Genomic DNA, 23,510 nt, shown 5'->3' with positions numbered 1-23,510 from the left:
AAAGAAAAGATACAATAAACATAGTCATTTAAGCAAGCAAGCCGGAACTCCTCTTAATGAACCGAATGCAAGAGCAAAAGAAAACGAACGCCTTGAAAGAACTCCGACAACAAAGCTGATATTTAAAGTGTCCTGGTAGAGAAAACTATACTCCATCAAACATCAGCGTTAGAATGCCGACTATAACGTTATACATTGAAAAGGCTGAATCGAAATCGGGGACTTAAACCGATGCATTTTGAGTAAAGAACACGGTCTTAGTAAAGAACAAGAAACACACCTCGTCGCCGCATTCTTGCATATAACATTTTTATACCCCGTCCTCGTACCCAGCCCTAACACAAACTCGAAACCTCAGATAGCACTAAACACTCTCTAGAAAGCCGCCATAAGTTACATGCCCTTGTTAACCTAGATCAAACTTGAATTCGTATTTTTGTATTCAGTGTATTTGAGTAGTGTACGATGGGGGGTTAGTTAGTAATGCATGAACTTAGAACGAAAACCACGCAAAGGACGATACACATGGAAGAAGTAGACAGGACGAGCGCGGACTTGCAACTCTTTATTGAAACACATCCTCCTTCCATCAACAACCCTACGCATGCGCTACAAGCAATCTCTATCTAATCGAGTTCAGGAACTTCAGTTCCTTGTACAGATGGACCGAAGCCTCGCTTACACACTTTTCGGGCCCATATCTACCAATCTGTCAGGCTTCGATGACCTCAAGTGTGTCCTGGTCTTTAGCCCTTCCGATTATCTTTGTACGCTCAAAGAGTGGCGTGCATTTTTTGTCACACGAAAGACAGTATTTTGGCAAATGCATGCCGTTCTGAGTGCCCAACGAATTTTTATGTTCTTGTAGGCGCTTAATAATGCAGCGTCCCGTTCGTCCCACGTAAACTGAGCCGCAACTAAGCGGGATTTCATACACTACTCCCATTCTACAGGACACAAACTTAATTTTGTGGTTTATACCACAGCCTGCTTTTGTTCTTGATTCATTGTTAGTTAACGCGCACAAACGGGACACCTCACAAGCGCCGAAAAGATTTCCACACCGAATTTTTTTGCCACCCTCTTCAGGTCATGTGAGGTCTTATGTACATACGGTAGTACTTCAAACGTCCGCCTGTCACGAATGCCAGATTCTCGAGCACTAGAAGTTGGGTGGAGGGTTTTCAACAGAGTCCCGGCAGTGGCCTGCAGAAGCGACGGGGGAAACCCAGCAGAACTTAGGCGTGCGACTTGAGCGGAAAAGCTTAGTCAAAGCTTGTGAAAACAGGACTTAAATAATGATGACCTCAGGCAGGATGAAGCAATTCCTCTCTTAATAAGCTTGGAGTGACAGAAGTCATAGGGTAAACAAGCCTTTTTTTGTTCTAGGCATGTACATCCAACACAAGTGGTCCGGTTCACTGAAAAACAATCTCAAATCCAAGAACTGTAAGCAAGAGTTCTCAAGCAATTCTACGGTAAAATTCAAACTGGAAACGTTGGATTTAAAAGACGTTAAAACTTCTGCACTCTCCCTGAACACAACAGCTCACAGATAGAGAAGTAGTGCGCACGTCGAAAATGAAGCAGGGATGGGACAGCCTCCAAGAATACAGATTACGCCAGTACTGTTGCCACCTGTTTGTCAGCGCCCCCACATCCCCAAATTTATAAAAAATGTATAGAGCTAAGGTTGCGGGCCCTGCGTATTATTCAGCGAGAGCTCTTATACCTTCGGATTGGCCATTTAGGTTAATTCTACCCTCCTCGCCCTCTACTCTCCCTTTCACACTTTACCTCTGCATCCTCTCCTGCAAACGTGGAGGGAAAGAGGCCGCTACTCGCCATCCATGGCAGGTGATTGTGATCCATTTAAAAAAATGATATTTATAAATTAAAAATAGCTGGTATAAATTACGTGAATAAAATTAATTATTCCACAACTTCTTAAGAACATATGGCTGATGCCGTTATCACACAGTAAGATGTGGGCTATATAGCTGAGCCGAAGCTATAACAGCTTTCACTGTAAACGATGACGTGACACCTCCAACAAGGACGACGTGAAGCTCAACCTATGCAAAGACGGGCATTGCTTTCACACTTTATAGGGAAGAGCTTGCCACTCAGAGGATGAAGACGCCCTTCTCTTCTCAGCCTAAGTTGGGCAACAACTATGCAGCTCAAGTGGCTTTGTGTCTCAACTAAACTAACCATTGAAATGCTTCAATATGATGAAAGCTGACTCAAAGCATGGACGCCAAAGCTAGGACTACTTATATTTTAATGGCTAACTCACCATCCATTATTAGCAGCAAGACTAACTTCATGTGGTTAGCGCACAGAGAAGCACAAACATTTGTTAATCTCCGTGACGTCCTTCCGCTCAACTTTTACGCACATGCAACGCATGGTAGTTATGACCCCAAACAGAATTGAGACAAATATCTTTAGAACAGCAGTTTATTTCTTGACAATTATCAGGGTAGCTAATAGAAGCCTCGAAAACTGCTCCTCCATTGTAATGTGCTTCAGTTGCGGCGCGATGTCCGAAGGGTGCTGAATTTCTGCAATATGAAAAGAGGTGCATTTTAGAGAACTACCAGAAAAAAAAAATAATACTTGATACACAACTGAGTAAATACTTACACTTCTTCTTGCGGAGGAGGGTAGCGTAGCTGAGTGGGCTGCCGAGACCATAGCCGTAGTTCAGACCGTAGCCAAGAAGACCGTGGCCGTAACCGTAGTGGCCGGCACCGTAGCCGAGGGAGCCAACACCGTATCCGTAATAGACTGGGGAGGAGTGGGCAAGACCGTAGGAACCATAGGTACCATAGGTAGCGACGGCTGGGGCAGCGTGGACGGCAGCGACAGCTGGAGCAGCGTGGACGGTGGCCACAGCTGGGGCAGCGTGGACGGTGGCGACAGCTGGGGCAGCAGCGTAGGTGGTAACGGCTGGGGCAGCGTGGACAGCAGTCACAGCTGGGGCAGCAACGGCAACTTGGGCGGAGCGGACAACGCTGGTGAGGGCTGGAGCAGCATAGCTGGTGGCGACCCTAGTGACAGCTGGGGCAGCAGCGTAGCTGACGGCTGGGGCAGCGGCGTAGGTAGCGACGGCTGGGGCAGCGGCGTAGGTGGCGACGGCTGGAGCGGCGTGGGCGACGGTGGCAACAGCTGGGGCGGCGTGAACGGCAGTCACGGCTGGAGCAGCGTGGTAGGTGGAGATGGTGCGGGAAACAGCTGGAGCGGCCACAGCATAGCTGGCAGGCCTGGCAAGTCCGTAACCGTAGCCAAGACCGTAGCCAGTCAGGCCGGAGTAGCCAATGCCGTGGGAGAGGCCGTAGTGGCTGATGCCGAGGCCGCCATAGCTAAGACCGGAGTAGCCGAGGTTTCCGTAACCAAGGCCGTAGCCGAGGTTGCTGGCGAGGGTGTAGGCACCGGTGCCAAAGTGGCCAAGTTGACCAGCGAAGGCGCTGGTGGCCAGAGCGAGGACGATGCAGGCGGGAAGCTGGATGGTATAAATTGTTGCGTTACGACGTAAAATACACACGTTTCAGTTGCGAGGTATTCTGAGTATTTACTGCTGTTACCATTTCGTAAAGATGTAATTTCATATGATTTAATTCTGCTATGTTTGTGAGGATTTCGACATTTGAATAGGTTGGGGAGAAAATTGCGCAAGGGATGAAAGAGACCCACAGCGAGGCGATCAATTTAACATTCATCAAATATTTACGGTGCCGTATGTTACTTACTATGGGCGCTTAAAGAGGCTGGGTATGAGCAGCTGGCCGTAAATTTTTCTAGTACCTTCCTTTAATATGAAAGTCAGTGTATCGAAGGCTTCCTTGTATTACTTTTGCAACTGGTCAGTAATGAGTGTCATGCCCTGAAATTTGGAGACGCGCATTTTTTGAGGGTGATGTTGTTTGTGAGCAAAATTTTTTTAATGCCTCAAGATTACGCCACAAAACACTCATGATTTCCTCAGATGCCTATTAGGGACGCTTGTAGTTTTTTTCTGCTGTCTAAAACATAGCCCATTGGCTTTCTGTGACACTCTTAATTACTCGGTGCGAGCGTAGGATAACGTTTGAATGCAAAATTTTGTCGACTCTTCAGAAGGCTAGTCCATTCCAATCAATAAGTTCATAATAGTAACTTTTAATATTCTACATTTGCCTGACAAATATATGTGATGTCCATGAATGCTGGACTTGCGACGTTCATTGAGACATTTCTTAAAATCATATTTGCTACGTTATACGAGAAAACCTTACAGCTGTTTATCCAATGCTGTTTTACTGGTGGAATCACTGCGAGTTTAAACACATATGTATATAGCCCACAAGTAATAAGCTCTTTCCATGAAAAAAATCTAGCTTGTCTTTATCTACCAGCGGGCGGGAGGCAGGCGGAGTGTAAAACGAAAACTATAGGATTTCTGGCTGCATATTAGAACCCAAAGGCATTACCTCTACCCGCGAGAATATAAAACAGTATGGCGACTAACCATTGTGCTGTTCCTTGCCCGTTGGAGGAGGAGAAGGTTCTGATCTGTGCCGGCGGCGCGGATCCTTTTATACCCGATAGTTGACCACAAGAACAAGAAGTAACTAGTTGTCACGCAAGTGAGCGAAACGCCACTGCTCATTTTGAAATAATCCTTACTCTCCACCATTGCTTCAGGCAGGGCTTTTCTCGCAACACGCTTCAGGCCGAAGAGACTCCATATTCGAAGCCACCCCTCCTATATTTTTTTTTGCTTGCTCGGGAGCCGAAAACGTCTCCTTCTTACCTTACCTTGCTTCTAGCTTTTGCTTTGCATGAACCAGAATAAGTATTGACTTGTCACGTACGCGACAGTGTTTAATTAAATATTCAGCCCGAGTAGTTATTCTCCAGCCGTGCAAAGTGCACTGAAGACGAACTGGTGAGGATGCTTGCGCTAACTTGACTTAATCAGATGCAGCCTTGCTCTAGACTGTGTCTTTCCTTGGGGCTAGAAACTCTACCAAGGCACTTCGCGTCACATTGTAATTAGTATTTAAACCACCGCTTTCACGTATTTACTGAAGCTGAAGGACGGACGAAGAGATTAAGGTCGACGTTTTTGCTTTTTGCCACTCAGCCACGTACTGGAATGAAAAATTAAAATCTTGCAGAATAGTTCTTGCTTTCGCATGATGAGCTGATCGCTGCTCTCCGTGTAAGGTACTGTTCTCTTTCCTTTTAGAAACAGCGTAGTTAGGTGAAACGTACAGTTCAGAAGGCCTTGTCTTGGAATAACCGCACTAAAGATGACGGCGTTTACAGCGTGGCGTTCAATAATTTTAGTGAAAGCAGTTAGTGTCATAAACTCGGCTTTAAAGTGGCGATGAGGAGAAATTGAAGTTGGCCTACATAGATTGATCAGTGGGTTGGAATTGGAAACAGTCTACACCAGCTGCAAATACAAATTTTGTACGTATAGAGACAGTAAAGAGTGGGATAGAGGTTTCAGAAATACAAGTATATGAACCATCTGCCATCTTCACAAGCAAGCACTGGTAGCGCCAACGATTTTTGAAGGGCATAGGCCAGACTGCACGAAGGCCTACTTCATTTCTTGGTCTTGAAGTGGCTTTTCGTCTTGGCGCTACACTTTCCGATTCAGGGCGGCGGAAAACGTTCTAGGCACCGTAGCACCGCCACTGTGTTGTTACGTTCACTGCTGATGTTCCTACAAATCCTGCTGCGGAGTTCCCTTGCCAGGGCATGATCCGTCTCTTCAGTCTGGCTGGTTGCGACGACACCCATAAGCGAACGGCATAGGGGTACGAGCTGAGGCTAGTGGCGTCTTTGCAAGTTGACTTCAGCAGCTTGATTTCACCGCTTCTAAGAAACTAGCAGATGCGAGTGCAGGCGCTAAAGTCGCTGTAAATCTTTATCGATACCATTTGTTATCGTCGTTTGGAAGAATAAAGTGGATATTTTGGGAAAAATTTCAATTTACGTATTTTACAGATACTTGTGCCTCTTATAATGTGATAAGACTGCCTGTCATGAAATGTGTTCGAAATTTTAATGGGAAAAAGCGCCGTCAGTCATAAAATTCGCCTATTGTCAGAAGCGAAGGGACGTCACCAGCCCAAAGCGCTACAGAAAGGTCACTTCAAGAGACCGGAGAATTCTATTCGCTGGAGAGAAGTGACATTACAAGTCTAAACATCCCCATTGACTCTAGAGAAGTGACGTCACCAGATCTGGAGTTACATCACTTCCAATAAACACAGAAAGAGCTGCTAATGTGACTGTTCTGCCAACACATAATGTAAGTAGGTGTCTTCCTGAATATTTGTTTTTTAGTGGGACCTGGACACAAAACTTTTTGTTGTTGCGGGTGAGACTTAGCGCCACGTCGGCATTTACGTTTAATGGTGAGGTAGTTGAGCAGATTAGCATTCGCCAAACATGACATTATTGTGGCCATTGACTCCACCTGGAGAGTGGGGGCACACTGGACTCTGGCCCGCTGAAATTCCTTTCGGGCGTAGCATGCCGGCCTTGATATCCGCTGCAGGACCAATGCAGTGTGTCGCGATTGACAACATTCATCATGAAATATATTGTAAAGATGCAACAAGCAGCAGCACGTGGACTCAGAGAAAGGGACATACGATACGCTTTCAGCCGCTTCTTAATGGAAGATGTGTATCCTCCGGAAATGACAGCACCTTTTGCTTGTACAGACTATTCGGAACTTTGTTTTGTGGCTGTCAAAGTTAAGTTAAACAAATGTGTCTAAGGAGGTATGTATGCGTAGATCGAACTCCGGTGCTTTGAGGTGTTCAATTGGAACAGTGCCAGATGGTACCTATTTTCTTGCACGGGCTGCAGTAGTTTCATCAGCGCCTTGGATCTCATTGTCGATTCAAATTGGAGAATTACGTGTTTAGATATCTGCGTATGCTTCGTGCATAGATCAATATGAGTGCATGGAGCTTTAAGCAATTGCCTGTAAATACCTATACACGCTTATATGGTGATTTAGGTACTTGCCTGCCCTTTGTGCGATTTTTTAGCAAATATTGCTTTTTGCTCCGACATACATGGTCTGTTCTGAAAGTCGTAGGACTCATTTTTTTAAACAAAATTTATTCAAGAGAATAGTACAAACGATTACAATTTTTCAAGGTAGCACCCTTCCGCACCTACACGCCGCTGCTAACGAGTTTTACAGTTTTCGTACGCCTCCAGGAACGCCTGACCGGAATGGTGTTTAGCTTCCTCGTCACGGCCTGTTGAACCACCTCTACCGATCCGTAATGTTCCCCCTTGAGCGTCGATTTTATTCTCGGGAATAGAAAAAAGTCTGGCGGGGCCAAGTCGAGGCTGTAGGGGGGCTGAGACAGCGTTGCCGCCATGTGCTGGGCAAAAAATTGGGGTCCTCATTCACATGATGAAGAAGATCTTACCGGTTGGCCTTTTCCTCCTCTGACAACACTCCCGGCACCAACTTCGCGCACGCTTTCCTCATGGATAAGTTTTCTGTCACGATCTCAAAAACCTGGGTTTGAGGAATGCTCAAGTCATCAGCAATCATTCTGATACTCATTCTACGATCACTGTTGGTAAATGTTTCACTCGCTACACATTTTCGTTGGTCTTGCTGGTCGAAAGGCGTCTGGAGCGGTCGTCTTCCTCCACTCTTTCCTTACCTTCTCGGAACAGCTTGTGCCACTCAAAAACCACCTGATCTACCCATGGAAGCGTCACCGTAGACCTCCTTAATCATGTTGTGAGTCTTTTTGCCCGTTTTACCAAGATTTACTCAAAATTTGGTCGCGTATCGCTGATCGAGTAAACGCGCGATGATTCTGCGTGACGAGACGTTTCGGCAGGGGTTCACAGTACAAGCGACCTCCTCTCTTCAATTGCCGAGAGCCGACTGCCGATTTTCCCCAGCATTCCCAATATCCCCCTTCAACGATCCTGCAAGCGCAGACCACCTCTCGTCCGCCTGTTCGCCCAGGAAAAAACCAGTCCTACTACTTTCAGAACAGACCCTGTATGTGCCTACAAATGCCTGTAAACTTCTAAATCCGGCATTTCTCGAACTCCTGCGCTTTTGCCATGGCAGACGCAGTGCGGGTAGGGAAGCCAGCAGCAAATACTTGCCGTATTCCATTTAGGTACTGAAAGGAGACACCAGTTTCGCGTGTCAACACGTGGACTGCGCACGTAAAATATTAGGAGACGAAGTATCGTTAGCGCACCGGAACAAGAACCTACATGCACATGCACTAAAGAGCATGCTCTCGTGACTGTCGCTCGGAACACCGCGAGCAGTAATGGGATAGATTGAGTTATATGTCTCTTCTGTCCATCGGCGCCAGTATGGTAAATGAACGCCGTAGTAAACTGATTTTTCACGCTCGCTGATGGAAAACTACATTTGGCTCTCCGTTGACAATCTCACAGACGCTTGCCGACGATGTGCGGTCACCTTCATCATTTGAAGAGCGAATGCATAGAAATATGGGCAAGCTATTTTGCTAAACGCAGTTGTTCCAGAAAAGATACTTAAATATATCGCGGTTCCGTTAATTTCTCTCTGGAGCTTGCGTAGCGAAGTTTTAGATGCAACAAAGTAATTGTGTTCTTCGCGAATTTGGCTTTAAGAAAAGGACTGACGCTTCTGCGCGGCAAGATATTTCACCTGACCATCTTTCGCGTCATGCATCCTGTCGCTGAATAAATCTGGCTCTTTTTTTTTTCAGTAGATCTGTTACCATCCCGCACAAAGCATGTCTACTTTAAAACCTCGTCTATAATAGCTGCTTTCAAGAACCCAGAACCTAGCCTTCCGTTGCCTCCAAAGAATTTTTTTTGGCTTGAAAATCAATTTAGACACAGCAGCATCCTCTTAACAAAACTTCGAAAGTGTTCAAGCCCACTTTTCATTAAACAGAAAATGGTGCTCTCTACATTACTGAAGTAAAAAAGGTGTTTAAAAATACGATCATATAAAAAGTCATGGTATACTTCAATGGCAGTTTGTCCACAATCGCGGAAAGCGTTAACAAAGTTGCGGAAGGTTTGGATCTCAATACAAGAATCGTTGAAGGAAGACGATTACCTACGAACAGCACTTTGGGGACTGGAAGCAAAGAACACGACCCGACCTAAGAATATGGAACAGCTGGTAAAACAAAATAAAGGGCTTAAAGCTGCTCGCCAAATCGGAAAATTTCAACACACAGGTTATGATCAGTCCTATGCTGGCCTGAGCACCAATGCTGGCCTGAGTCCCAATGAACTAGCATTTTTTAGTTTGTGTAACTAATAAAAAAATGTCATGTAATGTTAAGGCTTAAAGCTTTTCAAAATGTGCGCATGTGTTTATGGAAAACAGAAGGAACTTCAAGTCGGAAATACAAAGAATGGCAATTATTGTGGCATGCGTACCGCACTGGAAGCGTTGAGGGCTCTACTAATGAATATTACCATAATGTTTTATAAGAATAATTTCAGGAGGCTGAATTTAGCAATATATAAATAGAACCAATTCGGCTTCTCGATAAAAAAAGAGCAGTATTCAAGAATCCTACATCCTGATTGTTGGTGTAACGTAGAAGGCGATACTAAAAACCCACGGTTTTATTTCTATACTCCTTTTTTTATCTCCAGCCCAAATGCCTGCCTTTTGTAAGGACCTTTAGTGCCTAAATTTTTAGGCTCTAAGAATAACATACCTTGCGCACATTGCCACTGCCCCGCAGATGATGAGAAACTTGTTTCCAAACCTTGCTCCTTTTCGCAGAAATGTAGTGTACTTAAGCAAGCCAGGGTAAAAAAAGAAAGCATGTGGCCTTCTTCCATGAAAATGTTTGTGGAAGTGCCTAGAGGTAGTCATGAAGCAATGTCGTTAAAAAGGAGCATAGTTCACCCTGGTCCGAATGCGTGGGACCGCTGATATTGATAGCACTTGCGTCGTGCACAGAACAGAGGCAACCCTTCGCAAACTTGCCGCACTTACTGCTCACATGTTTTATGTAAATGGAGGTGAATATAGACCTGCTCCTAGAGAAAAAAAAATTAGCTTTTGGGGCGTCAATAATTCTTTTAAAGAGTAGGAGTTAGTGAACAACCGTAGTGTTTAAGACTGGCCCTCACGTTTCGAGGCAGGAGTGCTCGCTAATAGTGCCCACTCTGAGGGTCTCCACGAGGATCCGGTGTATTTTACCTCAACCATTGAAATCAGTTGATTTTCGAGGAAACACTTAATGCGCCCTTGCCGCTGAGGAGGCGAGGTGACAGGAACCAATTAACCTGGGACTACAGACGATGCAAATCGAGGTAATAATGCAGTTGGTATTGTGTTTGCTCTATTGTTGCTCAACACAGAATTGATCTCATTTTAATGGTCATGTTACTAAATCAGCGTTTTGTCCCTGTACACTCATTAGGAATGCCATCTCAGTGTTCTGGGTCTTCATTGATTGCAAAATTGTTGGGACACCGAACTCCTTATCACTGCTTCGTTCTCGTCGCGAAAAAAAGGTTCACATGTGCGCGCAAAACGTCGTCTCAGCAAGAAGACAACAGAGAAATGAAACACATTTTTATAATAAGTTTTCGAAGAATAGGTCGCCACCACTGGATGCCATTCTTTAAAACCCAGGCAGCCACTCAAGAAATAACTTTAACTTAGGCGACGAAAAGATATAGTTCGGTTTGGTTTATGGGTTTAACGTCCAAAAGCGACTAAGGCTATGAGAGACGCCGTAGTGGACGGCTCCGGAAATTTCTACCACTTGGGGTTCTTTAACGTGCACACACATCGCACAGTACACGGGCCTCTAGAATTTCTCCTCCAAAGAAATACAACTGCCGCGGCACGAAAACATATGTTCTACAATGTACCGATAAACAGAGTCGGTGCTGCAAACAAGACTCGCCTTAAAAACTCTTTACTTTTAGTGCATTGTTCAAGGACGACATACACTTTTCAGTAAAAGATTGGGCCCCTGAATGCATTACGCACCCAGCCAAACAAATTTAGACAGAAGCGAGAAGCAAAAAGATAGACATGAGGCATGTTCTCATGGCGGAGCTGTACACGATCCAAGCTCTTCAGTGGCTAATACGATTGGATACAGGAACAACCAGTCTTCCACCTTACGCGTTTCCGTGGGTTAAAATGGAGAATAAAATAGTCGATCTTCAGGAGACGACTTCATTTCAGAAAGGCATTTTCTGTGTTGGCTCCCGGATTTTTCTGTCTCCGCTGAGGCCGTTGTCGCTTTTTATTTCTTAAAAAAGCTGACGATTACCTAAGAACGAGAAATCAGGTTTGAAACCCGAACTTTAGCAACTCGTGACCTTCATCGGCGTTCCAAATTTTGCGTGCAATTCTGCGCCACACGGCTAGGCTTGTGTACAATTTAAATTTTCTCATGGACAGGAAGCAGAGACACGCAGCGACGGTCATTGTGACGAAATGTTGCTATAAGCTTGTCACTGAAGATGAGGAGGGGCATCAAAAGGCGTATGAAACTTGTTTTTATGACTGCATCCACCACCAGAAGCAAGAATGATTACATGTTGTTTTTGCAATCAATCAAGAAGCAATTATTCTTGTTCTTGTAATTCTTCTTGACATAATATCGCTGGCTCATTGCGCAAACGGTGAAGTGGTTATGACTCCACAGAAAAAGGAGGCAAAAGAATTCTTGAAAAGAAGTTTATTTCTTGGCTATTATCAGGAAACCTGACAGAAGCCTCGAAGTCTGCTCCTCCATTGAGGTGAGCTTGAAACTTGATGGGTTGTCTAAAAAGTGCGGAATTTCTGCAATATGAAAAAAACGCATATATTAGAAAACTCCCGGGCAGATCTGATAGCATTTGTACACATTTCCTTGAATACTTACACTTCTTCTTGCGGAGGAGGGTAGCGTAGCTGAGTGGGCTGCCGAGACCGTAGCCGTAGTTCAGGCCGTAGCCGAGGAGACCATGGCCGTAACCGTAGGAGCCGACGCCGTAGCCGAGGGAGCCAACACCGTATCCGTAGACTGGGGCAGAGTGGGCAAGACCGTAGGAGCCGTAGGTACCGTAGGAAGCGATGGCTGGGGCAGCGTGGACGGTGGCCACAGCTGGGGCAGCGTGGACAGCGGTCACGGCTGGGGCAGCGTGAACGGCAGCGAAGGCTGGGGCAGCGTGGACAGCAGTCACAGCTGGGGCAGCAGCGTAGGTGGCGACAGCTGGGGCAGCGTGGACAGCAGTGACAGCTGGGGCAGCGTAGCTGGTGGCGACCCGGGTGACGGCTGGGGCAGCAGCATAGGTGGCAATGGCTGGAGCGGACTGCACGACCTTGGTCACAGCTGGGGCAGCGGCGTAGCTGATGGCTGGGGCAGCGGCGTAGGTGGCAATGGCTGGAGCGGACTGCACGACCTTGGTCACAGCTGGGGCAGCGGCGTAGCTGATGGCTGGGGCAGCGGCGTAGGTGGCGACGGCTGGAGCGGCGTGGGCGACGGTGGCAACAGCTGGGGCAGCGTGAACGGCAGTCACGGCTGGAGCGGCGTGGTAGGTGGAGATGGTGCGGGAGACAGCTGGAGCGGCCACAGCATAGCTGGCAGGCCTGGCCAATCCGTAACCGTAGCCAAGACCGTAGCCAGTCAGGCCGGAGTAGCCAATGCCGTGGGAGAGGCCGTAGTGGCTGATGCCGAGGCCGCCATAGCTGAGACCGGAGTAGCCGAGGTTTCCGTAACCAAGGCCGTAACCGAGGTTGCTGGCGAGGGTGTAGGCACCGGTGCCAAGGTAGCCAATTTGACCAGCGAAGGCGCTGGTGGCCAGGGCGAGGACGATGCAGGCACGGATCTGGTGGATAGGAAGTGTTGCGCACTCCTGTCACGATTCAGCTATCTTTTTCTGCACCCACATACTTGTTGCAAGTTCTGCTCTTTAGCTTCAGCGGTGACAAGTTTTATAGTGACCGGTACCAGTTAAGTTGTTGTAAGTTTTTTAATTTCACATTTATTCAGATAATACCATGCAAAGAATGAAATGTAAACAGCCATTCACTGTTCATATGTTCAACCTCTGCAAAAATTTTTGGTAGCATGTTGCACTAACCACACGTGAATACATAAAGTTTGCGACTTAAACAGGCTGGGTTGGAGCAGCGGAGAAATAATTCTTGCACTTTCCATTTAATATAAATGCGAATATATGGAAGCTTCCGTATAATTTCCAATAACTGAAATCATTTGTATGTGGCAACATTCTGAGGTGGCAGTCTTTAAAAAATAAACGATGTTATTTAGCTTAATTATACTTGAGCTCTAACTCCACCGCTATATTCCTGCTCTATAGGCGACGATGTTCACCGAATATTTGTCGAACTTACGCTGTGAAGGGTTTCGAAATAAAAAATAAATCGCCTTTCTCGAGCAATTTTTTACCAGTATGCTGAATCACAAACCTAAAGTACACATTTAAGAGTGGCAGGGGAGAATATGCTATGTCAACAATTTCTCAAAATGTGCATATTCTAACCTAAGCCAATTAGCGCTATGCGTAAGAAGAGAAAGCGAAATGTGGCTAACCATTGTGATGTCCCTTGTCTGTTGGAGGAGCAGGAGCTTCTGATCTGTGCGGCTGCGAGGATCCTTTTATACCAGGTAGTCGGGTTCTCGAACAGGCTCAAACTGGTGTAACGGTACGTGAGAAAGAAGGGCGCACCCTTTTTTAAAATAATCATTAATCGGCGCCGATGCTTCAAGCCACGTGTCTTGAGCAACACGTTTGAGGCCAAAAGATAATCCTTATTCTTCTCCATGCCTCCAAACTTAATTTTTTTTCCTTGGGAGGCAGCCCTACAGCTTCGATGCTTTCTTTATGTTGCGTGAAGCTCTCTCGTTATGCGTACAAGAACCAGTATCAGACTGGCACGTGCACGAAAGGGCTCAATTAAAAATTCCGCCTGAGTTTCTACCCGGAACCCGTGTAAACCGCACTGAACATGGCAAGGACGGATGCGGGGCCTACTCTAATTGAACTCAGCCTTTCTTGGCACTGGTGTCAGAAGAGCATCCTCATTTACGTCTTGCTTAATTAAGCATAAAACTGAAGAAGAGAACGAAAAAACGTAGCGTTGAAACAGGACACAGAAAGTAAAGGAGAGGAAGGGGCTACAACTTAAAACTGAATGAAAGCGATCAAAGATGTTTTTTTTTGTTCAGATTATGTACGACCAATCGGCCGCACAGTGTACTCTGTTAAATTTCTCTTCTTGAAGTTTGAACATTAATTTTTGTGATGCCTTGCTTGTTTGCCTCTCCAGTGGTTTTGCTTATGTATCAACTCGACCGCCCGAAAATTAATTATTTTCCACGATCCTATACCCTCCGAAGTTTTGTCAATTATTTTACGTTTTCGGGCTCGAGGTGTTACTCGTTATTCGTCCCTCTGGGCAGCCACCGCATAGAGAATTGGCTATGCGTGTCGCTATTTGCTTGTAGTTTCATTTTCTTACCGGCAAGGTTACCCCTAGCAGTGTGGAAGTCGTGGTGGACTGATTTCTTTGGCTGTTTGTAATGTACCCTTTTTGTGGTAAAATTGAGAGCGGTTGCGGCAGCCGTGCCAAATCACTGTCTTCACTTGTTGCAGACATGTGATAGAATGCGGTCGTCTGCAGCAGCCCGATCATCAGGAGCTATGCACATGCGCATCGGACACCATCGCAACGGAAGCTGTCATTGTGCTACGGCGGTACAGCGACTCGAGGCGTCATCTTCGCCAATATAAAGGGACACAGCCCCAGTGAACGGACATTCAGAGCGGTTCCGGCAGCCGTGGCTACCACTTCTGCTAAATCACTGTTTTCACTTGTTGCAGGTGGGCGCACAAATCATTATCTGTTATGTTTTCTGTGGCTGCCGGGCTGCTCTGATATGCCAGGTGTTATCGTCCTTGTTTCAATTGGTCGTTAGTGATACACCCTGTTATAATGGAAGGTAAAACTGACCCTTTACCTGTGAACCAGGTAAAGTTTGGTTGGTTTGGTTTATGGGGTTTAACGTCCCAAAGCGACTAAGGCTATGAGAGACGCCGTAGTGGAGGGCTCCGGAAATTTCGACCACCTGGGGTTCTTTAACGTGCACTGACATCGAACAGTACACGGGCCTCTAGAATTTCTCCTCCAAAGAAATTCCAGCCGCCGCGGCCGGGATCGAACCCGCGTCTTTCGGGCCAGCAGCCGAGCACCATAGCCACTGAGCCACCGCGGCGGCGAACCAGGTAAAGTGAACGAAGAAACAACTAATTGAACTAAAGCAGTACAGTAAAAAAAACAACCTCGAACTGAAGAGCATACATGTTGCCGACAGTGAGGACCTCAAGAAGGTTGTTGAAACAGTCGCTTCATTCTTGTCTGCAGAACTACCCAGACATGCCATAGAGGTTGCGCATCGTGTAGCTACTAAGGCTAAAGTACCACCAAATGTGATCGTACTGTTTGTCTCAAGGACCAACCGTGACAGATTTCTTGCTGCTGCGGAAAAGACGCGACTAAAGGCATCAATGCTTGGATTTGAAGGAACTGATCCTATATTTGTCAATGAATTAACACTTGTGCCCGGAAAATAAGATACTGTTGGGGAAAGCAACCCAAACCAAACGCGACGTCAGCTGGAAATTTGCTTGGGTGTCTGAAGGAAAAATATTAATGAGGAATGCAGAAAAATCGAACGTGGTTCATGTGACCTGCTAAGCAGATCTGGAAAGAATAACCCGGGCCCATGGGACACATGCGTAAAGCAATAATAATCCGGACTTATTTATTTATTTATTACTTGTACACCTCAAATGCCCCTGAATAGGGGTATTACATGAGGGGAAAGAATACACAAAATGAATCTGAAATGAATGACTGGGCTTTAAAACAGAACATTTTCAATGGCTTTTATTTTAAAATGGACGGGGCTGGTGTGGAGGGCGGTATCGGCAGGCAGGCCATTCCAGTCTACTGCACTCTTGGAAAAGAAGGAATGAAGGTGCGCAGTGGTGCGTGCGCGGGGGGGATAAACGGCTTTTCTGTGACTGGTGCGAGGAGACACGTGATGAGCTGGTTTTAGATCTGCAAGGGATGAATGATAAAACTTGTGGAAAAGAATGAGTCGGCAGATTTTGCGTCGCAGCTCATGATCCGGCAGGTTAGCTCTTGACTTCTTGGCAGTCACACTAAAATGATAAGAGTAGTCTGAATGGATGAATCTAGCTGCACGGTTTTGCACTGATTCAAGTGCATTCAAGTGTGATTCAAGTCACAAATAAATAAATAAATAAATAAGTGCTTTAGTTAGATAAGAAATGTGCGGGTCCCAAACTGCGCATGCATATTGCAGCTTGGGACGAACCAGCGTTATGTAGGCGAGACTTTTAATAGACGAAGAAGCTACTGGCAAATTACGTCGTAAGTAAGACAGGACACGATTAGTTTCGTTAGTAATGGCAGTGATATGGGTGGACCAAGAAAGATCATGCGATATGTTAATTCTCAGGTACTTACATGTTGATGTCGGAGAAATAACGGAACCGCAAAGTACGTAGCAAGGAGTTGGGTAAATGCGTCGCCGATGAAAAGAAATAATTTTTGAAGAGTTTTTTCCGAAATGAGCCAGATCCACCAAAACAGAAACTTAGAACAAGGCCATAATTTCTTGTCTGAAAGGAATGCGCTGCTATTCAACCTAGTACCTCACAAGTTTTATGGGGCAGATAGAGCAGTCGAACAGCATTAATCGCCAAAAATGTACGTGTATAGTTTGGCCTATACAACAATAGAAACATTGGATTTGGCTCATATCGAAGCGAAGCATTAGATTCGACCCAGCTTTCTTCTCGAAACTTTATTATTACTGCAGTCTGTTTCAGGTTACATTCAAAACAATATGGAAAAATGCTTGTGCTGTGACTTCAGCAGAAAAAAAAATTACAAGTATGCGTCACCCGCTTTACACTCATACATGGATAGCAGGCCTGTCTTCCTGGCAGCATAAGCAGCCTTCTTCGCAATCTGCCATGGGCTCCTTTTCTTGACAGCGACGAAAGGCAGCCTCAAAATACGCAAGTTCTTCGTTTTCTTTCCATGACACACCAAAGTGAGTCACCAGAAGGTTGGTCACGTCTCTCACCTTCAGTTCGTTGAGGTGGTGTGCATACAGCTCGCACTGTTTCGGTGTTTGTACAAGGGTCTTTCCCCTCTTTAGGACCGATACAAAATTAGACACCGAAACCCTGTAGTAGGGTTCGGCTCTAATTTGAGGGCTTCGGCATGTCACATTTCTCTGAATGTAAAAAACCTTCGTTTCAGTAATCTTGAAAGGCAGGTTGGACGTTGATCTCATTACTTCCGTAAAGTACGCCTTCCAGGGAACGTTCACCGACCTCTTCATACCCGTCGCAATCAATGCGGAACTAAGTCCGTCAAAGTAAAAGTCTTGAAAAAACAAAGGAGCTCGCGAAACAGACCACGCAGTCCGCGCTATCACGCACGAGTACCGCCGGCACGAGCCTACAAGCAGGCTGCCATGTTGGCTGAATCACGTGGTCTCCGGGTCAGTCTCCTATTGGTTGAACGGATTTGGCTCATTTCGATCCACACAGTGGAAGGATTTGGCTCGTTTTCGATTAGCTTTCGATTAGATTTCGGTTAGCTCAGTTGGTATGATTTGACCCATTTTGTTCTGATTTGTTTTTTAAAGGAAAGTTCACTGGCTTAGCTTGCCACTATAGTTGGGGTTGCGTTACTTTCGGTTTGTGGATTTGGCTCATTTCGAAAAAAAAACTCCTCAATTAACGAAGTTTTTTTCAGATTCAGGGACATTAACCATGTTTTGCACCAAGTTTTTATGTGTGAAAGGTCAGTTCGGAGGGGATGAGCATCGGCTTGATTGTTAATAGGACGGTAAATAATGCAATCGTCGTCAAATAGGCGATTGGAAGATGAGATGTTTGAAACGATGTCATTTATATACAGGGTGTTTCACCTAATACTTTCTGCAATTTTTAAAAATAAGCTATTTGAATTAGATGCGCGCTTTTTCTGGCATAGCATTGTCAGTGGTGTAGTACATCATAATGCAGCTAAGCCGTGCTAACTAGCAGGCTTGTTAACCAATATATAATAGTTAACTTTTAAACTATTCCCGTTGGGCTCCTTAATTATTGAGAGGCATGTAGCCCACCGTAAGTAATGTCCATATACGTTTTTAGAATTTCGAGAACGCGATTATCCTCGGCGCTGTGGCCCAACAAATTTTGGCTATTTCGACGAGTTATGTTCACTGGAGAGGTTGGTTTGCCTGCAAGCTTCTCAAACCGCATGTATTTTGGCGCGATGTAGGCGAAATTTGTTGGGCCAAAGCGCTGAGGATAATCGCGTTCTCGAAATTCTAAAAACGGATATGGACATTACTTACGGTGGGCTGCATGCCTCTCAATAATTAAGGAGCCCAACGCTAATAGTTTAAAAGTTAACTGTTAAATATTGGTTAACAAGCCTGCTAGTTAGCACGTCTTAGTTGAATTATGATGTACTACACCACTGAGAATGCTAGGCCAGAAAAAGCGCGCATCTAATTCAAACAGCTTATTTTTAAAAATTGCAGAAAGTCTTAGGTGAAACACCCTGTATATTAGAAAGAGTAGAGCACCAAGGACAGTAACTTGAGGCACACCTGAATGTACGGCAGACCTGGAAGAGGCGGTATTGTTAACATACAGAAACTGCTGGCGGTTAGTTAAGAAATCACATATCCATTCATATATGGATATGTTGAGCTCATAGTGGCTCCCACAACAAACATATCCGTACTTCATTATAATGTTCGCTGTCTAAACAAAAACCTAAGCCCCCCACTTTAGTTTATCGTTGAACAGGGGGAGTCTATCGAAATCATAGTGACCACGGAAACATGGCTGAAAAAGAACAAAAACGTAACAATTCCTGGTTACACGACATTATCGCAGCCGCGGAACTCGCAGTTTTGTGGTGGCGATGTGGCAATGTTTGTTACAGACAGCCTGCAATACACTATCTTATCATAAGTTTCATCTTGTTCGCCCGAACTTGAAGCACTTTTTTTGAAACATGAATTGGGGCTCGTAGTGGGCGTAGTTTACCGACCCCCGAGCTTAAGTCTTGCAAGTTTTTTGAAAAATTGGAAATAATCTTGTCATCGTGAGCCAAGAACTACGAAAATGAAGTTATAATCGTTGGAGACGTTAATATTGACACACTTTCTACGAACACCATCGATTATACATATTTACTTCAGTCATAAAACTTTCGCAATTTGATTAATTCACTTGCCCCATGGCGGTAAAAAGACACGGACACAAGAGAGACACACAGGACGGGCGCTAACTAACAACGGAAGTTTATTCCGTGAAACCGCACAATATAACAGACAAGAGGAGATAAAGACATTTGAAATAAGGAAGCACTCAAACAGCGTTATCGTCAAACAGGATTTACAGATTAGCAAATATGAAATGCATTTCCTTGTCAGATAGAAACACCAACACCGAGGCAGTACTGGCGCACATATCTTCCTTTTGTGAATGTATATTGAAGCTTCTACTCTGGTTGATTAATTCTCCGAAGCGCATGACCACTTTTTCGGCAACATCTATCGATCGTGCACTGACAGGTGCACACGCAGGCGTATATCAAACACCAATTTCGGATCACTTGCCGATTTTCGTTAACGTACACACACCCCCTGCAATAAAAGAGAATAAATCGAGAACTGACACAAAGCTAAATAGTGAATCATTCAGCAAAAAGTTGTTATTACTGAATAACTACTTAATCTATCATGAAGATGTTAATACAGTTCTGTAACCTGACTACCACTCTTGTGGAACTAATAAAGAAACGGTAGCCGAAGTACAACAACCTCGAGGCGTTATAAGCCATTTTGTCCGTGGATGACAGAAGAAATTTTGAATGTATTAAAGAAGAAGGACTATTGGTATCACAAATGAATACATCATAGAAGTAACGAGGACTACTTGTACGAGTCCAAATGCGCACGTAATAAATCAGTGTCGTTAATGAGAGCTCGTAAAAAGGAAGTTTTTGCAAGCCGAATTAAAGGCTCCGCCGGGAATTGAAAGGAAATGTGGCAAATAGTAAATGAGGAGACACATAAAGTTAAAAAATGTTCTATATTTCCCTCCGATGTAACTGAACAGACAGTTGAAGACTCTAATACATTTTTCACGAAAGTTGGCCCTGATCTAGCATCGAAACTTCCTGATATAAGTACCAGCAGTGATCTTCCGCGGCCAGTTTTAAATTCTTTCGTTCTGCACGAAGTTGAATTAACTGAAGTGTTGTCTGTTGCAACGGATTTAGTAACAAACATGGCCTCAGGCTGTGGTGCTATTCCTGTGAAGCTAATTAAAGAAAATATTGATGTTCTAGGACCCATATTATGCCATCTATTCAACCCTAGCTTCGATACTCAACAGCACATACCCATCATCCCCAAAGATAGCACGTGTTACTCCTGCATTCAAGAACGGCGACTCCTGTGACCCTTTTAGTTACAGACCTATCTCTGTACTTAGTGTTATTAATACCGTATGCGAAAAAATTCTTTGCGAACGTATTCATCATTTTCTTGAGAAATATAACATTATATGACCAAAACAGCGCGGACTTCGCCCAAAGTACTCTACCAGCTCAGCAGTCATCACTCTTACCAAGGCAATTAATAATGCTCTACACAATAACAAACTCCCAGCAGTTATCTTCCTGGACATTAAAAAAGCCTTGGACACAGTTAACCATGGCATTATGCTAAATAAACTAAAGATATATGGACTTCGTGATAAGGGGCTTGACTTCTCTCTAGCTACCTCACAAACCGCCAACAAATTGTTCCAATGAAATCTTTGTCGTCACCTATTCAGCGCGGACACACAGGGGTAACACAGGGGTCTACTCTTGGACCGCTACTCATTTTATTGCACGTAAATGATCTCCCCAAAGTATTAACTTTATCCAAAGCCATCACGTATGCTGATGACATAGCCATTGTAGTTACTGCTCATCATACGGTCGAACTCGAATGCATTGCAAATGCAGAGCTGGAAAAAATCTCTGACTGGTTTCTCACAAACAAATTAACAATCAGTGCTAAGAAAAGCAAATACATACTGTTCCACTCAAAGAAAAAATCGATTGTTTCAACTTATATTACATTAGCTATTAACCAGACCCAGCTTGAGTCAATTAATACTTTTACTTACCTTGGAGTCACACTGGATAAACATTTACACTGGCAACATCATATTGACGCGACCTGCTCTAAGATGGCATCCGGTTGTTATGCTCTCCTTCAGACGCGCGAATACTTTGATACGAATATCCTGCGCGTGCTATACTTCACATTAATACATACTCACATTTCATATTGCATCGAGTCGTGGGGCTGGACGTACAGTACTTAGCTGGAGCCTATTAAAAAGTTACAAAAGGAAGCAATGAGAATAATTTCATTTTCTAACTACACTGTACGCAGCAAGGCACTGTTTACTAAACTAAGCGTTTTACCACTCGATTTACTTCGTGAGAAAAGAACTGCTGAATGTGTCCATAAAATAGTAACAAACAATCTCCCGTTTGATATATCAATATTTAACATCCCGCCACTTCCAATACGGAGCCGTACGTAAGGCAATTTTAACTTGCCAGTGAAAATAAATGTATACGGCGAGCGTCTCCTAGAGCTTACAGGCGTAAAATTTTGGAAAAATTCAGGGGGCACTTTGACTGTCTAAAGTGCGCAGAGGCGAAAGCGTTTTCCGCACCACTTTCAGTGCTTCTGTTGCACTGGTGGCGTCACATGTAATTGAGTACTAATTAATAAGTGATGACAAATCACTAATTAATGGTTAATTACCGATTAATGCCTGAGTACTAATTAAATGCTAATTAAGCTTAAGCTTAAGCTTCGCCTTTAGGAGTGGAACGCGACAGCGTGCTGTAGCGCTGCCAGGGAGTCCACGGAACGCCACCACCCGTTCGGCGCGATGCCTTGCCGTTTCAACGCAACGGTTTTTGAGGAAAGGAAATGGCGCAGTAAATCTCTGTCATCACGGTGGACACCTGAACCGAACCGTAGAGGAACGGAGGAAGTGGGAGTGAAAGAAGAAAGACGAAGATGGCCCGTAATGAAGAAAATGAAAATTGTGTTTGAGGAAAGAAAATTACGCAGTAACTGTCTCACATATCTCGATGGACACCCGTCAAAATTCAGGGGAGGGGGGCACACTTTTTTGACCTAAAGTGTGGTCACTGATGTGTGGTTAAGATGTTAAGCTTCGCCTCTAAGAGTGGAACGCGAGAGCGTCTTGCAACGCTGCCAGGGATCGCCCATTCGGTTCTACGCCTCGCTCGTCGGTGAATTGGTTTTTGAGGAAAGGAAATGTATTTCTCTCTCATATCTCGGTGGACACCTAAACCTCGGCGGAAGGGAAGGGAGGAGGATGGCAGTGAGCGGAGACACCGTATTCACTAGACGTGCCTTTGTTCATTCCAAACCATCGAGCTGGCATGGCGGAGTGGATAGCATGGTCGTCTCGCACTCTGAAGACCGGGGTTCGATTGCCGAGCTCGACCAATTTCTTACTAGGTTTCATTTATTTATATGGCCTGACAAGAGAAGTTAATTAGGCTAATTGGGTAATTAAGCAATTAACTAAGCTCAGTCCCACTTACTTGCAGCATCACTATATGGTCCCTTCAATTGGTTGCATGGTTACTAGCCAAAGTACAATTGGCCCCGTTTGAAATTGGCGCACTGTGACGTCACGACCGTTTCGACCAACTGAAAAGCGTGACATTCTCTGTCGACAACTGCTGCTTACAACGATGAGACATTAAAGGCTTTCGCCTTAATAACCTACCACATGACCTACAGACTGCCTGCGACTTTTCCTCTGGAATAAAAAATTATTACCTTAATAAGAATGACACACTTTGAGTTCATAAGAGGATTCTGGTGTGGGCTAGTTGGTTCATGCTTAATAAACAGATTCACAACAGCGCCCGTCCTGTGTTTTTTGAGTTCATACTTTTATTTATTGCTACACTTCTTAGATATCTGCCTGATAATATTTTCATGTAGTCGAACACAGATACCTTGATTTATATATAGATTTATACATTTGCGTCTATTGTAAAAAAAATCTATGTAATTAAAAAGTGTGTACCGAATTCTGTTTATCCTCTTCTCGTATGTTGTACCCTTGTGACGCTTTGAAAAGACATACTAGTTATTTTCCCCTAGCTTTTTGTTATGCCTTAATTGTTGTGTAAGTTCTACGCGTTTTGTTTGATCCGTAAGTTTTAGTTTATATAATCTCTAATATGTGTTTGTTTTAATGATGCTCTTACAAGTGTTGAGGTTGATGTACAGCTTTCTGTTTACTAAGTTACTCTGTCGTTATTT

At 44.7% G+C, this 23,510-nt stretch overlaps 1 protein-coding gene across 1 annotated transcript; it reads right to left on the bottom strand.

Moving 5' to 3' along the window:
* Positions 1-1,162: 1,162 nt before the first annotated feature.
* Positions 1,163-21,330, bottom strand: LOC149363387 (uncharacterized). The gene is made up of 6 exons (XM_089568509.1): positions 21,307-21,330; positions 12,418-12,888; positions 11,896-12,345; positions 3,112-3,508; positions 2,650-2,985; positions 1,163-1,206 (listed from the first exon to the last, which is right to left on the bottom strand). The coding sequence occupies exons 1-6, from the start codon at positions 21,328-21,330 to the stop codon at positions 1,163-1,165; spliced, it is 1,722 nt and encodes a 573-aa protein (XP_089424635.1).
* Between the last annotated feature and the right edge of the window lie 2,180 nt (positions 21,331-23,510).

This window comes from Amblyomma mixtum, chromosome 2 (genome assembly GCF_055824585.1).
Source record: "Amblyomma mixtum isolate Tamu chromosome 2, ASM5582458v1, whole genome shotgun sequence".
In the NCBI taxonomy this organism is placed as follows: Eukaryota; Metazoa; Arthropoda; class Arachnida; order Ixodida; family Ixodidae; genus Amblyomma; species Amblyomma mixtum.
This window is presented reverse-complemented; position numbering and strand designations above follow the sequence as displayed.